The sequence below is a fragment of the Azolla caroliniana genome, unplaced genomic scaffold, assembly GCF_043228905.1.
Source record: "Azolla caroliniana isolate FFs.n. ecotype wild unplaced genomic scaffold, voAzoCaro1.0.p SCAF_8, whole genome shotgun sequence".
Lineage (NCBI taxonomy): Eukaryota > Viridiplantae > Streptophyta > Polypodiopsida > Salviniales > Salviniaceae > Azolla > Azolla caroliniana.
Genome location: NW_028230443.1, coordinates 5,581,473 through 5,598,772, shown reverse-complemented (window position 1 = coordinate 5,598,772; position 17,300 = coordinate 5,581,473). Strand labels below are relative to the sequence as shown.

General features: G+C 35.6%; 1 protein-coding gene across 1 annotated transcript; it reads left to right on the top strand.

Moving 5' to 3' along the window:
• The first annotated feature begins 6,697 nt into the window (after window positions 1-6,697).
• On the top strand, window positions 6,698-16,085 carry LOC147860897 (homeobox protein knotted-1-like 11). The gene is made up of 6 exons (XM_087323676.1): window positions 6,698-7,483; window positions 7,972-8,092; window positions 8,412-8,587; window positions 8,836-8,964; window positions 14,897-15,014; window positions 15,885-16,085. Exons 1-6 carry the CDS (start codon window positions 6,716-6,718, stop codon window positions 15,902-15,904), a joined length of 1,332 nt encoding a protein of 443 aa, XP_087179802.1. The 5' UTR covers window positions 6,698-6,715; the 3' UTR covers window positions 15,905-16,085.
• The last annotated feature ends 1,215 nt before the right edge of the window (window positions 16,086-17,300 follow it).

Below are 17,300 nucleotides of genomic sequence, written 5' to 3'. Positions count from 1 at the left end.
CAAAATAAGAGATGCACCCATTAGGTGAGATACCCTTCACAGCCAATAATATATCATTTATAAAAGATATTCATTCATTAGTGTAAGCAAATTACATAGTTTTGATTCTTAAGTGATCGGCTGATAGAACAACCATCTTGGTGGCTGAAAGTGCCAAAAAGAATTGCCATCTTCGAGGACATAAGTGGAGTAGTTTTCCACAGAGTAAGATAATGATGTTGAGCGGCTTTATCTTTAGAATCTCCAATAATACAATCCCATTGTCCCTTTAAAATATGGACCATGTACAACTAAATATTACATACCAATTCAATTGGAGATACTCTAGCTTGATGAAAAATGAGAGAGCAACTAGCCTTCTTGATGTAATATATAGTAGTACTACTCAATACCTCCCATAATGGTTGCACCTCCTTCCTTCTTCCTAAAAACTGCATGGACATTAATAGAAGTACATGAACTATTCTGGAGCTAGTGTGAAAACCATGGCCCATTGATTCAGGATCATAATGAAAACTAGAGCGGACAAGTGATATCCAAACCACCATGGGCCATTGATTTAGGATTGATTGGGAAAGTAATTGGAAAATATTCTTAGAATGAGTTTCCATACCAATTGAGACTCAAGGCAGTCCCATAGACAATGTTTCTGTGTTTCAGCTTGCAAACGAGATCGAGCACAATTAGATGATACGCCCTCCTTATGTAGCCAAGAAAACTACCAATATCCAAAACATGATATGTAATTACTAATTCATCGAACAATTTATAGAGATAAAATAGCTACTTATTGAGCATATATAGCTAATATATATAAACATTGGCAAATTATAAGATTAATTAAAGAACTATGATTTTCAACTATAAACTCACATCAATGTGGTGAGCATCAATGTGGTGAACAAAACAAGAACGTTCACGGCATTGAATCTTAATGGATTGTGCAATAACATGAAGGTCTAATTTACTAATTGAAGAAAAATTCTAGCAGTTTCGTAAATGGCAAAAATACAACACATAGTAGTTTCGTAAATGGTAGAAATACAACACATGTGCTTTATCCATGTAGAAAAATATATCATGGAGTTAATAATGTTTTGGACAAGTTTTTCTAGAGTGGATATAGAAAATTGATCTGAACTTTGACCATGCAATTTCATGCTGGAAATTCTATGTTGAGCTCACTATAAACATATAGAACATGTTTGTAAACATGGCTCAGACGATAGCAAATTATACAAATTTGTTGCAACAAAATCTTACCTGAAGTTTCGACATGTTTTTCACAACAATGAAACGGTTTGTGGCAATCTCTTTTACTATAAACTACAAAACTCTAAATGCAAAAAAATAATGTGGAAGAAGGTGCTCAAGCTATTCTAGAATTATCAAAGAACTCAAATTACATACAATGCATATGAGTTGTACACAAAATTGCATAAAACAATCGAGTGGTGGAGAATTTTGGACTGCGCACATGCTTTTGAAAAGAATATGAATCACCAACATAAAATTTACTTTCATAAATAAAGAGGATGCATTTTTTAGATTATCCCACTTCCAAAATAATATTATTTTAACGTGAAAGTATTTATGATTGTAGAAACTTGTTTGAAAATTTGACCAATATATGATCATAACCAGAGTATACAACTTTAGGGACATATCAATGGACAATAACATATTGGCTAAGTGATGCAAGGCCCATTCGATGATGTATATGTTTCGTTGTCAAACTGTGAGGGAAAATGGTTAGTTGATTGATAGGTGCAAACTAGGTGAAAGTAAAGTACATTCCAGGAAGTAGTGTGTGGTACAAACTATTGTGTTTAAACTATTGATTGAATAGCAACCAACATTGGGCAATTTGGATGGATAGCTCAAAACAAAAAAAATTATGGATCGAGCAAGGGTATGTGTAGTGCTTTGAAAGGCGCATGTGGTTATGATAACTTTGTAGGTTAGATCAAACAACATGACATTGACTCACTTTTCAACCCGCGAGTATAAAGTCATCTTCCCCTATGTCATACTTTCCCTAACCTTAGCCCTTCATACCTAAGTGAAACTATAATGTTGGGATTACTTTAGAGCTCATAGTAATACTAACATGTGCCTTCATTGTATGTGTTATGGGATAAGAGGGAGGAATCATAACACAATCAATTAGAGGCATGAAGGTGGACAAAGAGAATTTGATTGAAGGTGGACAAAGAGAGCTTGAATGTAGAAATAACGCGCACGAGAGAACAAACAAGGATTTATTTAAAATATCTAAGCGAGTTTTGTATTACATTTGAGATATTACTAGAAGCTAAAACGTTGTCGCATGCATAATAAAATTAAGACGCTTAATGAAATTGCATGGGAGGCAAGTTGCGCTCTATTCCATAAGGCTACTAAGTTTCTTAAGGCTTAAGAATTTTCATCCTTAAGGAGTTTAAGAGCATTAATTGAATCACTATTTTTTGGGTAAAAAGTAAAACTTTTAGTTTTCTCAAACACGCTCAATTTTCATGATAGCGAAGGATTTTAATAACATTAACCAATTGACCAAAACACCTCCATTTAAGGTCAAAAAAGGTGGAAACCTTGGTTTTCATGATAATGCATCCTTTTCTCTTTGACATTTTAGCTTTTATAGTGCACGCAAGGCGAACAATTAGAATATAAATGTTATATGTGTGTTGAGAGGCCCTATGACTTAAAACATTTAGTGTTTTTTTGTTTTGTTTTTTGGTTTGCACAATGCAGCTAAATCTTATTAGGGCCTATACTATTATTATTGCTCAATCTTTTGTGGCACATGGAAATTTGAGATTGATTGGAAAGAGAGAGATTGAGTGCGAGTGTGTGTGTTATGTACTACGATCGAGAAGGATGCAACGCACATATTCCTTACATGCCCAATTGCTAAGGCATATTGGGTTGTTATGTCTTAACCTTGGGCATCGTTAAGTAGGGATGTTTTGTCACCCTTTCAGTTGGTTCTCGTTTAGGGGGGAGAGCTTTACCCTCACCATCATAGATTCATATAAGTTTTTTTTTTTACTACTTTCGGTATTGGAGTATGTGCTACAATTGGAGTTTGACAAATGAGTTCTTGTTCTCCATGGAATACAACAATAGGTCGTAGGCTAAAAAGAAACTTGATTTGGCAATTTTCACAAGCAAGCTTTGTAGGCACCTTATCCGCAGAACAGACGTCTTTAACTCACATAGTATTGCAACACCTAAGAGAGTTTAACTTGCCATAAGATTTACTATTGTAGTAAGGATAGCATGGGTTTTCCGTATTGCCATGTTGTTTTATATAAACATACATTTGCAAAAAAGAAAGAGAGAGACTTTGTGGATGTACCAATGTCTCTAATGAAGCAAATGTGGCCTATAAGACCAAAGCTTTATATATCTCATAATTTGTTTGCTAGTTTGAGAAATGAATTTGGACAAATAATAAATGAAGATAAAGTTGGAGATAGTAAGATGGGTCATAATAAACCATCCAAAATGCCACATGAAACACCCTTCATCTTGATTGCTTACGAATAATAGATCTTACTTGTTTGTAGAGAGGGTGTCTCCTCCTTCTTCCTAGTCGTCTTAGGCTCTGATTAATCTTGAGTTCTAAGATCTCTCTCTACATTTCTCCATTTAGGTGAGTTAGTGTTGTATCTTTCAATGTGGTTGATGTGTGCCTTTCAAGTTCCACCACACAGAAGAAGAAGAAGGAGGAGGAGGAGGAGGAAACAATAATGACGACTACGACAATGACGAAGAAGTGTAATAACGTCTCCCAAGAGTCAATTGGCCTACAAAATGAGAGAGAAAGATATATAGATATATATATATAAAGAGAGAGTTTGAGTAGGTAGAAGGAGAGCATAATGGACCGTACGTAAACAAATCCAATGAGGATGGGGGGATGTACAAACAAGACAAACAAGGGAGGGGTGCCTTTTGGACCAAGGGCAATGTTACAATAAGATACTTGAGGAGGAGGATGAGTAGTAACCATAAACCAAAACTAATAATAGTAATAGTAGTAATTGCAGGTAATATGTAGTACATAGTCGCAAGAGAAGAGAGATCTACAATGTCAAAATAAGAGATATGGATGCATGGAGATCGACATGTGTAGTTGTGAGTGAGTGTGTGTGTACAATATTTATATGCACACCCACATCATGTAGACATCTACAAATGTATGTGTTGAGTTTCTAGTTTTTCGGATGGGTTCCAGTCTTGGCCTACATGGCCACTCACATGTGTGTGTGGGGGGGGAAGGTTGGTTGCATATGTGCATGCGTGCACGCATGGGGTTTGTTTATGTAAGCCTCACATGACTTCCTAGATGGCCACCTTGGGTGGGTAGCATATGTGAGTGAGTGTTACGTGACTAGCCCCTTGATGTCCACCTTAGGTGGGCTTGGGGGGGTTGGTGTTACAAGGTAAGTATGGATGGATGTGTATCAATGTATAGTAACAATCGGCAATGGTTCGAGAATGTCAAAACCGAACCTCCGGTTAAAGTTTTTGAAACCCGAACCAACCCGAACTGTTTAAACCGTTAAGTCGTGGTTAACAGAACCGTTGCCGATTGTTAATGTATAGTGGGATGTCTATCTATCTATGTATAATTAATGTGTGTGCACATGTGTATGTGTATGTGTATGTGTATGTGTATGTGTATGTGTATGTGTATGTGCATGTGTGTGTGTGTGTGTTGGGGGGGGTGTCACGTGACTTGCTCCTAGAAGATGGCCACCTTGCACGCCACTTTCATGCTCTCAGTACACATCTCCAAAAGAATACATACATACATACACACACAAATCCAACCCCCCGAGAGCATCAATCAAAAACACCTCTCCAATTCCTCTCTACACACAAAACCCACAAAATACATAACCACCCAAAAAAGTGAAGACCTCCCTCTCATCTCATCATCAGACTTGTCACTTTCACTCACTCTCTCCCACTCTCTCTCTCTCTCTCTTCTTTTTGTCCACTTTAGATAGATAGATGCATACATACAAACAAACAATACGTACATTCAATACATACATACAAATTTACAATACATCCAGACACACAATACATACAATACATTGCATACATACACTTACATATAGAATATATACATAAACACATACAATACAATACATTGCATACATACACTTACATATAGAATATATACATAAACACATACATACAATACAATACATTGCATACATACATTACATTACATACATACATACATACATACATACCATACATTACATACATCAATACATACATACATACATAGATACATACATACATACATACATACATACATAGATACATACATACATACATACATACATGATACATACATAGTACCTCGGTACGTACATATATACATACATTACATACGTACATACATTTGCAATATATACATATGCATTTATAGGGATACACACACACACACACACACACACACACACATAAATGCATGTACATATTTTTGTTTTATTTGTCAATCTTTGTTAGTTGATTTAACACACATCTCTCTCTCTCTCTCTCTCTCTCTGTGTCTGCCTGCCTCTCTCTGTGTGTGTCTTGATCTTTCTTATATTTTTTCTTGTTCCCTGTTTCCCCTCCAAAACCCTACATACACACAAGCATTACCCTAGTCCTACGCCCTAAACCCTAAACCTTAACCCTAACCCTAACCCTAATACTGCTGCTCTTGTTTACCTGCATCACAATACCTAGTACTCGATCACATTTGACAAAGCCTCAGCAATTCTTTTGCTAACACTAGAAACCCTAACCCTAACCCTAACCCTAGCCCTAGCCCTAGCCCTAAGGGAGTGGTGAGCTGAACCTCCATTATTAGCCTGCCCTACCCAACCCCATTGGAATTTGACAGAGCTTCCACGGTCCTGTTGGTATTTTTGCTAAAACCCTAGCCCTAACCCCCTGATTTTCCATGCCTTTTTTTTTTTTGGCTATGATTATAACCACCCTTACCCCCCCCTCCTGCATACTCAATCTGCTACAGTAACCATATCTCCAAAATCCATTCACCTTTTGGTTTTTATAGCTTGGTTGTGACCTCATACCCTAATAACCAGCTATCATTTTTTTTTTAACACTGCTAGTCCTGAGCTAAACCCTAATTAACCCTAAACTCAAATCTTTAACTAAATATTTAAGCGCAACCCTACTGCAAGGTACCATCTGAATTCCAGATAGTTTAACCTTAATAATCAGTCCTCTGAATCTTTTGGCTCAATTTCATCTCCCTCTGGGATTGATTTCAAATCGCCTACTAGTATACTTCATAGATTTTCTGTGCTTTTTTTCCCTGCTTCCTCATCATCAGTTGTCGAATTAATTCTGCAGATTTTCACTTCACGCATGAAATTTCTGCAAAATTTTCCGCCATCGCTACACTTCAGTGTTTGATTTTTCTTTGGTCTGTGCAGATCCAATCCGCCGCAGGGGGCCACTTCATGATCATCGTGGAAGAGAATCGACCCTATATACTGTATACTAAATCCACGCCCCCGAAATAATCAGAAAACCCAAAAAGAAAACAGAAATCTAAAAGAGAAAAGCAAAAGAAAGGAGGAGAAAGATTAAAAGAAATAAAAAGAAAAGCAAAATTTAAACGGAAAGATTTAAAAAAGAAAGAAAGAAAAGAGAGAGAGAGAGAGAGAAAGAAATGGCTCACGAGCGACCATTCTTTCCAAGCTCCTCAGCGCTGCATCAGCAGAGCAATAACAACAACAGATTAGAGGAGAACAGCAGCAATTTTGCTTCAATCTATAACAGTAGTAGTAGTAGTAGTAGTAGTAGTAGTAATCTACAGAATGCGCACAGTAGCAGTAGCAGTAGCAGTAACATAACCCTAAATGCGCCCGAATCCATGCAATATGGGGCTGCTACAGCAACCCTAAACATTCATCACAATTACAACCCTAATTTTGGTGGAAATATGAGTGGCCACAATGGCGGGGGCGGGGGCCCGGGCCTGGGCGGCTCCTCCTCCTCCTCCTCGCCCGGACATGAATTCCTTCATGTTATCGATGAGCTCCGATTGTCGGCCAAGCTGAAGGCGGACATGGTCTCGCACCCGCTCTTCGAGCACCTCCTACGCGCGCACGTCCAATGCCTCAGCGTCGGCCTCCCGCCTGAGCAGGTGCGCGCCCTCGAGGACCAGCTCGCCAACACCCACAGTGTCGCCATCAAGTACCTCATGCTCAGTAAGGACGATGACCACCACCACCACCACCACCATCACCATCAGCACCACCATGACACCACCACCACCACCTCCTCCATGCCCATGCCCATGCCCATGCCCATGCCCATGCCCACAAGCTCCTCCATCCCCATGTCCGGCATCCCGCCCAACAACACCAACAACAAGCTCCTCTCCTCCCCGCACCTAATCCGAAGCTCCCCCAAGGAAAACATCGACGAATTCATGGTGAGCCCGATTTGCATCAACCTTAATCCCTAATCCCTCTAATCCCTAATCCCTCTAATCCCTAATCCCTAATCCCTAATCCCTAATCCCTAAACCCTAATCCCTAATCCCTAATCCCTAAAAAACCCTAAACACCCTAAACCCCTAAAAAGCCCTAAACCCCCTAAAAAAACCCTAAACCCCCTAAACCCAAATGCCTAGGCTTCCAATGTTTTCGTGTGGCCTAGGCTTCCAATGTTTTCGCGTGTCGGCCTCTGCCACCGTATATATCGATGATTCTAACATAAGTTGTGTAGCTACTGGGAGACTTATACCATATATTAGGTTTTATATTATTAAAGGCTTCAATTCTACCCCAAGATTTGAATAATATGTCCAATTACACTGTTTTGCTCAGCTTACCTAGCATTTTGGGTCACTATAATCAAACTCCAAAATAAATTTGTTTTTCTTTTTTTTTGTTTGTTCTCGATTCCGATACAAATCAGGAGAATTACTTGCAATTGCTCATGATCCTTCGAAGGCACTTGGAGGAGTATGTCATACCTCAATCGAGTAACGCCATGGATGCTCTCTGTGAACTCGAACAAGCATTCTGCGATTTGACGGGTACTCTAACTCTTGATTTTAAAATATAGGGATCATTTGGATCATTTTACGCACGCGAATGCGGCCCCTATATTTGTACGCGATATCGCTAATTCTCGTTGCCAATTGTCTCGAATCGATTGTTATTATTATTGCCCTTCGAATCAAAATGCGATCGATCGAATCCACACAAATTGATCTATATTTCTTGTTCCGTTCGTTCGCATATTCATTTGATCAATCGATCGATTAATCATAACATGATATGTCTAATAAATTGTGATTACTTTTAAACTATACAATAATATATATATACATATATATATATATATCTATGTAGGAGCTTCTCCGGATGACATATCGAATGCACGAAATGCAAACCATGAATTGAATGAGGAGTACACGTCTTCGGACCACGACTTAGGAGAAGTCGATTGTGGCGTAGATCCACTTTATGACATTGATCGATCGCTCTTCGAGTATGTGCGGATGGAGCTCAAACACAAGCTAAAAGATGTAAGAAGGGGTCTTATTATACTAACCCTAGTTGGTAACCAACCCACACATAATTCCAAGTGCTATATATAATTCCATTATACATTGATAGCACACATTCTATAGTTACTCCAAATGTGTCATTCTATAATATAATTATATCTTGAATTGTGATTGTGATCTATCTAGTTTCGATTGAAAAATATATATGCGATCCTTATGTATATACCAAGTTATATTTATGATCGTTTCGATATGCATTAATGTAGAGATATCGAGAAAGCATTGTTGCGATAAGAGATGAGATCATTAGGAAGCGGCTCGCTGGGAAACTTCCCGGAGATGTCACAGTTCTAAAGAAGTGGTGGAATGCACACTCAAAATGGCCTTATCCAACGGTTAGTCTCGAACTTCTATGCATCCCATTAATGCAAAATTAAGCAGTAATTTATAAATTGACTTCAGAATTAGCTGGTTTAATTAACAATTTTTGCTGTTTATAAAGTCATTCTTATAAGGTTGCTTGCATATAGTGTACATTAAGTGAATTTGGACTAAAGTATGGCCTTTGCATTTATATATATCAATACAACCAACTAATCAATTATGAGATAGTTAAATGGATCGATGAATTAGCCAACTAGTTATTCTCCTCCCAGATGTTATACATATGGAAACATCGGTATGGTAGGAGACTAGGTGATTAAAATGTAAATCCTAACAGGTAATTAATCATTATGCTTCTTCACCTAGGCAGGCCAAGAGAATTGAATTGTTGATGTTAATGTTAAAATCAATATTTACCCCCCCCCCCCCCCCCCCCCCGCCCGGCCATGTAAATCGAATTACCGAAATTACATGCCTGTCAAACTCATCCATATATTGGATTATGGAAGGGCCTATGTTGGGTGCAACCATTGATCCATGGTGAATTAGGTTTAATGGCTTTGATCATGAGCCACATTCCTGCATGTTAATATCTCCATCTCTAGCTTTCGATCTGTTTCGTCCGATTTTCTCCTAATTAACGGACATTATCGAAAGATTGAGCTTTGGGTAGCTATGGTATTGAATGCATGGTTTGTTAAATCCATGAAAAACCTTATAATTTCAATGGCCGATTCTAGTTTAATGGAGTTCAAACAATTAGAATTAATCAATATGGTCATCCACAATCTCAATGTAGTAGCCTGTGGGCATCACTTCTAAAATTGATTGCTGCAATGAGATCATCGGTGAAATACATAAGTTATATGATCATTAGAAGACAAATTAACATTACACCATGAATTAAATAGAATGGATTCAATTAATCACAAATGTGGGACATAAAGTTTCTCACAATAATTATTGCTGGCAAATTGCAGAAGACTCCATTACAGTCTCACAAAGCTGTGATTGTCACATAATTATTTGCTCAAAAAATATTGCTAGTTATACTGTAGGCTCCATTAGAATCACTGCAAGATAAGGCTGAAATTTGTGTCACCTAATTGAAGAGCATCTGCTGAACTCCATTAAACACAGTATAATGCTGCAATTTGTGTCACATTATCTTCTACAAGGCCCCATTAAAGTGGTGGATCAAGCTGTCTAGGTAGAGATCACCACACCCTTATTACTGGAAATTATCATCTGCACCTGAATTTAAAACAGTACAAAAGGAATGCATTATATGGAAATATATTTATGGTCATGAACAAATTATTATGCAAAACATACATACATACATATATATATATATATAGTCATATTTTACTACATTAAATTTGACTTCTACTGATCATTATGGTATCCTTCAACTAGTTTATACCCAATTATTTATACATTGGGATCAATGTAATTATTATAAACACCGATTCGATAAATGATAGTCATTGAGGTACAATATTGTTCACGATTTCATCATGAACAATATTAATCTCATGTGGAGTAGTCTCCGTGGGCATGATCACCTTGCATTAACATCATGTGATGCGTGGTGTGATTCTCGTATAATTGATCATAAGATTCATATATGTAATCGATTGATCATGACCGACCGTAGTAACATGGCTTTTGAAATCATCCAACAATATACTGCAATTCAGCCACATTGCACATATTATTCAATCTTAGGGTAGAATTGAAGCCTTCTAATATATGGTATAAGCCTCCCCTTGCTATAGAACTTATGTTAGAACCATTGATATAGAGTCTATAAGATTTGCAATCTTGATTGTGTATTATGTATTGGATTGCTTTATTAATGTATATGAACTTGATGATAATCATCCTATTGGTACCCTAATCGAATGCTTGTGTGCTAATTCGATGCTACACGAGCGATTGCGGTCCATTTGTTAGACACATAGTACTTGGATTTAAACTTGGTTTGCAATCATGGGTCAGTACTCTTGGGGGACATTATAGCATCATCTCTAAAGATAATCATGCCTAATATGAATGGTAATTTACTAACTTTTGAGCATTAGGAATACATGAAACACCATAGAAAGGAGTTTAATTTAGCTACCTACTAGCTTCAAATGACCAAATTTCTTTAGACTATAAACGACCATAGATCATGATCTACAATCACCAAGGACGTCCATTAACTAATTGACGTCCATAATAAGATCATGGTCACATATTCGTTCGTCATTTCCCATGAGGGACCAAATTTGATGCATGCATTAACTTTAGTCATCACATGCCTTGTTGCTCGGATTGTGTCACTCTGACATATATTGGATGCAATAGTTGTATAATGATATATAGATGTAATGGTTTTTTTTTTTGTATGATCCATTTAAACTATGAGGCTTGATCTTGCTCTTATGATCATTACTAAGGTTGGGTCAATTATGTTTTTCATGATAACAATTCGTGTAAATAGTGCACTACTAGCACATAGTTAACTTCCCATTAAAGAAGATTTTAGAGAATATTGCTTCTTGTTAATTTCCATATAAATTCCAAAATTGAGACTAAATTATACTTGTTTCCATTGCCCAATTTAAATACTCAATCGACATGATGAATCTATCTTCATCCTTATATTCTTCAAAAATAAGGTTCTTCATATTATCATATGATTATTCGAGCTTTCATATTAGTCTCTTTGACATCCCTAGCCATTACTCATTACATTAAAAGACTAGAAATTGATAAATGTATCAATGTGTTTAATTTGTAATATACGTGCACTGATTTTTACTAGTATTGTTGTCACACCAGTATCATCGTCGCGATTGCCTTAATCTTGATAGTGCCAATACATCTGATAACAGATTGGCAAAATGTGGGAGCCAAGTACAAAATACCTTGCATGTGGTAAAAAGTAACCAAAAGGACCTCTTGGACTTACTAACTATAAACAGTTTTGAGAATTCCATAGGTTTTGAATCCTTGAAATTGGCTTGAAATTAAAACTCACAATGTTTCTCTTATTTCCGGTTTTTAGAATTCCAAAGGTTGTGAGTCCTTGAAATTGGCTTGAAATTAAAACTCACAATGTTTCTCTTATTTCCGGTGACGTTACTTTTAGTTCGTCAAGTTCTCATAGATATCATCGTAATGAAGGTCGATAGCCAAATTATTGCTCATCATCATAATTAAGAGCCAAGGTAGCCACCATATTTCCCCACACATAGTTGCGGAAAGTTAGGTCATATTAGCGTTGCAAACTAATACTCAACATAGCTGCACAAAGTGATTTGTTAGGCCATATTAGTGTTTCAAATTATTAAACATACCAACTAATGACAAATATTAACCCAGTAATCTTAATAATAAACAAAACATAATATCCTTTGAGAGTTTAATATTTTAATGGTCGTTATGACGATAACAATAATGCAATGGCTTTCTTATTCTATTTGTCAATGGTAGTGCCTGAAATTAGTGTCATAAAGGAAATCGTATTTTCACATTATACTTTACATGTGGTGCCTATTAATCGACTCTTCCTTGTTTACATATTTCCTTAATAGCTAACATTAAGTTATTAAGATTGACTAAGTGAGACTCAACAAGTTTTTTGTGCATTTAGATAAATTAGGTTTAGCGCTTGATTTGTCCGCTCATTTGGTATTCACTAGTAGGTTTATGAATACCCCTTACTCATCCCACCAACAATAAGGAAGATGCTCATGACCTTGACGGCCTAGACCTTGATTCTAGGCTAGTTAGATAATACTAGCTAGAACGTGGGGTAAGTTCGGGAGATCCTTCCATAGTTGTAAATTGTAGTAATATATCTTTTATGTTTGAGTTTGAGCCTATGAAATTGACTCCCCGTTTTTGAAATGTCTTTCCTTAAAGTCAACTTTTTACTCAACAATTTCGAATCAAAGTTTGTGTTCCACTAAAAAATAACTATGTTTAAAAGTTTTATATTGTAAATGCAAATTTCTATTGGGGCTAATTAGTTAACAAACGAAAGTTCAATCCTTCCATTTCAGTATCTAGACGCGCAACACTAGTACTAGATATTATAGTATTAATCAACGAAACCATTATTTCATATTGTATTGCATTGCATGAGGGATTTCGTTATAATGCATGGTGCACTTTCAAAATATGTGCATTTTATGCATCTCATTTCCAATCATAAACAATAAATGGTTAGATATATTTAAAATACAAGCAACAATAATTGATTCTAAACTACATGATAATCTTATTGGGTGAGTACATTTTGTGCATTAATGTTATATTGTGGAAACGTATATCCATATTGTGCATTTGTTTATCATAGAAACCAGGTTTCATAATTTGGCATTATCATTTATCAATGTGTTTACCCCACAACTCTTATTGTATTATGATTGCATGAGCTTTTATTAATTAATCATGGAAACCACATTTCGTAGTAGTGTCACAGAAAGCTTGCGAAAGGCCGATATATGATGTACTTTTAATGGCTAAAACGATGGGAAACCAACATTATGAAATCCATGCCATTTTTTATGGTAAAGAATTAATGGGATGTTTCTCACATTTTGTTGGTGCCCATAAATCGGAACCTTAAAGATGTTACTCACATATGCAATCAATATATAAATGTATGTGTATGTGCATGTATCAACATATCACATATATGAACATTTCAAATATAACATAGCTCGGAGTAATTAGTTCTAGCCCAACTTTGAACTAGATTTGGTGAGAAATCGGATTTTTACCCATAATAGGCACTTGCCTTGACCATCAAATATAACATCTCACTTTCTTAGTCATAGAAACCATGTTTCAAATGTTCCTCATTATTGATGATGATCATGGAAAAGGCTTGTTTAGGGCGACATATATACATATTGGTGCGAAGATATATAGTCTTCTTTACTAGGATATCTTATGCCCTAAGAATGAGTATTTACCGAAATGTAGATTAATTAGCGACTCAGAAGAACAAAGATTATATTAGAAGATGAATATCAATTTATGTGTTGATTCCTAAGACATTTGTTTTTTCTTTTTGTTGTTGATTCCAATAGATCAAGATCAGCTCATGGAGAAATGATAGTTAATTTATGGTTTATCATTGAGTTTTCTTTCAATTGTACCTCATCATCATAGTAAAATATATGTGAGAGTAGTGTATTGGGATAATAACATTGCAAGGGATCTCATTTAATGTATGCATACATATTTGTTTGTTTGTTTGTTTGTGTGTGTATTATTTTCAAAGTTTTATGTATCAGATTTTCATTGAGATTGATAATTGGCATATTCATGTAATGGTGTGTCCAATGAGTAGATCATCATTGAGCTTGGCCCTTTCATTTTTATACAAATCTAAACATATTACTCAGTTACTCTTCCTCATGAATCCATGATGATTGAGAGAGACAATGATGATCTTGAGGAGAGAGTTAATCATGATGATGAGATGTCTATGTCCTTAATCATGAATCCATTATTACATAAATAGTGAATGATGATTGATGAAGTAATAAAAATTTCATCGAGATTAATCATTGGAATGTTCATGTAATGGTGTGTCCAATGAGTAGAGATCCATCATTGACTATATATATATATATATATGTATAAAATTCCAAAGAAAATGTGATTCTGTCTTCCTCCTCATGATTGGGACAGACAAATGATGATCTTGAGGAGAGACTTAAGTTGGTTAATAATCATGAGGATATATACATATATGCCATTGATCATATGAATGAATTACAGAAATAATGATGCATGATTGATGATGTGGGTGTATAATAGTATATTATACATACACAGAATAGAATAGAATTGAATAGATGAAGATGTATGAATGAATTATGTGTGTGATCAGATCTGTGTGTGTGTCTGTGTTTATTATTATTATTAATATAGGAAGATGAGAAGAAGAGAATGATGGATGAGACAGGGCTGGAGATGCGACAGATCAATAATTGGTTCATCAACCATCGCAAGCGCAATTGGAACAGCCGCGCGCCCAATTCCTCCTCAGGTGTGAAACCTGCAGAAAAGCAAAACAGAGCGAGCTTTTTAATCCCAATTCGTAAACACAGAAAACAAATAACCCAAAAAAAAATTTACTGAGTATTTTTTTTTTTCTTCCTCTTCCATAATTTCGCCCAAAAAACAAAAAACAAAAAACATCTTAGAAACAAGAAACAAGAAGCAAAAAGCAAAAAGCAAAACGCAAAAGCAAAACGCAAAACGCAAAAAACAAGAAACAAGAAACAAAAAGCAAAAAGCAAACCAAGAAACAAGAAACCCAATACAGAGAGAGAGCCTTTAATTACCATTCATTAATATTTCCGGCCCTCAAGAAACAAAACCCAGAAAAAATTTGGACCATTCGTTCAATTAATAATAACAGCAAAATTTAATTTGATTTGATTTAGTTGTTTTTTATTTTTTATTTTTCTGTTATTGTGATTAGAAACCCTGCTGCTGCTCCCCTCATTCGTTCTATCTAAAACCTATTTAATTCCTTAATTTCATCGATTCTGTCCCCCTATCCCATCATCACTTCCTATTCTCACCAAAAACGAAAAACAAATCAAAATTAATGGAATCTCTTTCAACATTAAACAATCAATCAAATTCATGAGCTATTCAATTAACTCATTAATTCCTCATTCATATGGATACACACCTATATAAGTGTGATCTAATTAATTCCTTACATATATATATATATATATATCTATGTTTTAATTAATTAGTTAATTCATTTCCTGTCTTCCTGTTAATTCATTCAATCTTTTGTTTTCTTTATTAATGAGCTCCATATACATAGATGGGATTTTAAGTAATTAATCAATTAATTATTGGATTTGAATTCATTGACTGATTAATTTCCTCCACACAGGCTCAACATCGCACCAATGAAAACGATCCAAATTGCGCCGACATTTTGTAGCTCTTTCTATGTTTTGTTTTGTTTCTGGTTCTGTTTTTCTTTTGATTTTTAATTTCATTAAATTTATTTCATGTATAGAGATGGAATGAAGAAGCATGGAATTAATGTATATAAAGAAAAGAAGAATTAAAAAAAAAAAAGGCCAAATTTAAAATGCTCTGTTTTTCTCAGTTTTCGTAGGCTTGAAATTTGATGACAGAAAAATAAGAAGACAGCAGTCTTGATTTTATCTGCAATTTATTTAATATTTAGCATAAAAATTTGTTTTCCTGAGTTTTCGAAATCTCGGAAATGCCCTTCCCCATCCCCAAAAACCCACTTTGGATAGATAATTATTCTTCATATTCCCAAATTGCCCTTCCCTAGTTTCTTCACATTTGGGCAATTGTTTTTTTCTTGTCTCTTATGTACATACATATGTGCTATTGTCTCATTAATGTTTTCTCTCTTTCTGGTGATTAATGATCAATGCCGTTTCCGTAAATAACAAAAACTAGGACATGTACTTCTCGCTAGATGAACTGTACATAGATCTGCGAAGGTCCCTATTACAATTAAGTCTTATAGATAACCTAAACTTCTACATGGTTTTTGGTGGTTTCATACTCAAATTGGTGCAAGTACTATCTCACCCTTTGCACTCTCACACCCATTATGAATATAATGCGCATAAGATGGGTTATTCCTTAGGTTCAAAAAATAGTTTACGGCTAACTCCTACCACTCTTTGTACAAATAATAGTGTAGCCTTTCTCCAACATTTTCCAAATTGTCAACAAATTGTGAATATTAAATCCTGCATTTTGTCCTAGATATGTAACATCCATACCCTCATCAAGAATCCATTTGAAATCAAGATGTGGGGAAACCTAAATTGTGAATATTGGATCCTACTTGGCATCTGATATATCTAAACTTCCATAGCTTGATCAGGAATCCATTTGAAATTAGGACGTGGAGAAGCGTCGGATGCTACCCAAAGACCACTCGATTTATTCCAATTAATTGATATGCCAGAAGATGTACATAATATTTGTAAGGAAGTGTACGTTTCTTGTAGATTCCTAAGCTGATGACCATCTATATACATTTCTATAACATCAACATATTCCGCATCCACTACATTTTTTGCATCAAGGGGCATAACTATTCCTTTCAAGCCAAAAACAAACTCGACTTCAACAGAAAATAGGAGTACATCGGGTGCTAATGAACAACTTTTTCGTACACATTGGGAAATTTGAATTACATCACCTTTAACCCCTTCCCAACAAGATTGAATTGTTTGTTGTTGTCTAAAATGATGACTCTCCTACCACCCATTTCTTAGGAAAAACCTAGTCTTAGATGAGTACCATGAAGAAA

Excerpts from the sequence above, each read along its gene's own strand:
- LOC147860897 (XM_087323676.1), top strand. The coding sequence starts at position 6,716 with ATGGCTCACGAGCGACCATTCTTTCCAAGCTCCTCAGCGCTGCATCAG. Across the intron at positions 8,093-8,411 it reads AGCATTCTGCGATTTGACGG|GAGCTTCTCCGGATGACATA; the intron begins GTACTCTAACTC and ends ATATCTATGTAG. Across the intron at positions 8,965-14,896 it reads CAAAATGGCCTTATCCAACG|GAAGATGAGAAGAAGAGAAT; the intron begins GTTAGTCTCGAA and ends TTATTAATATAG.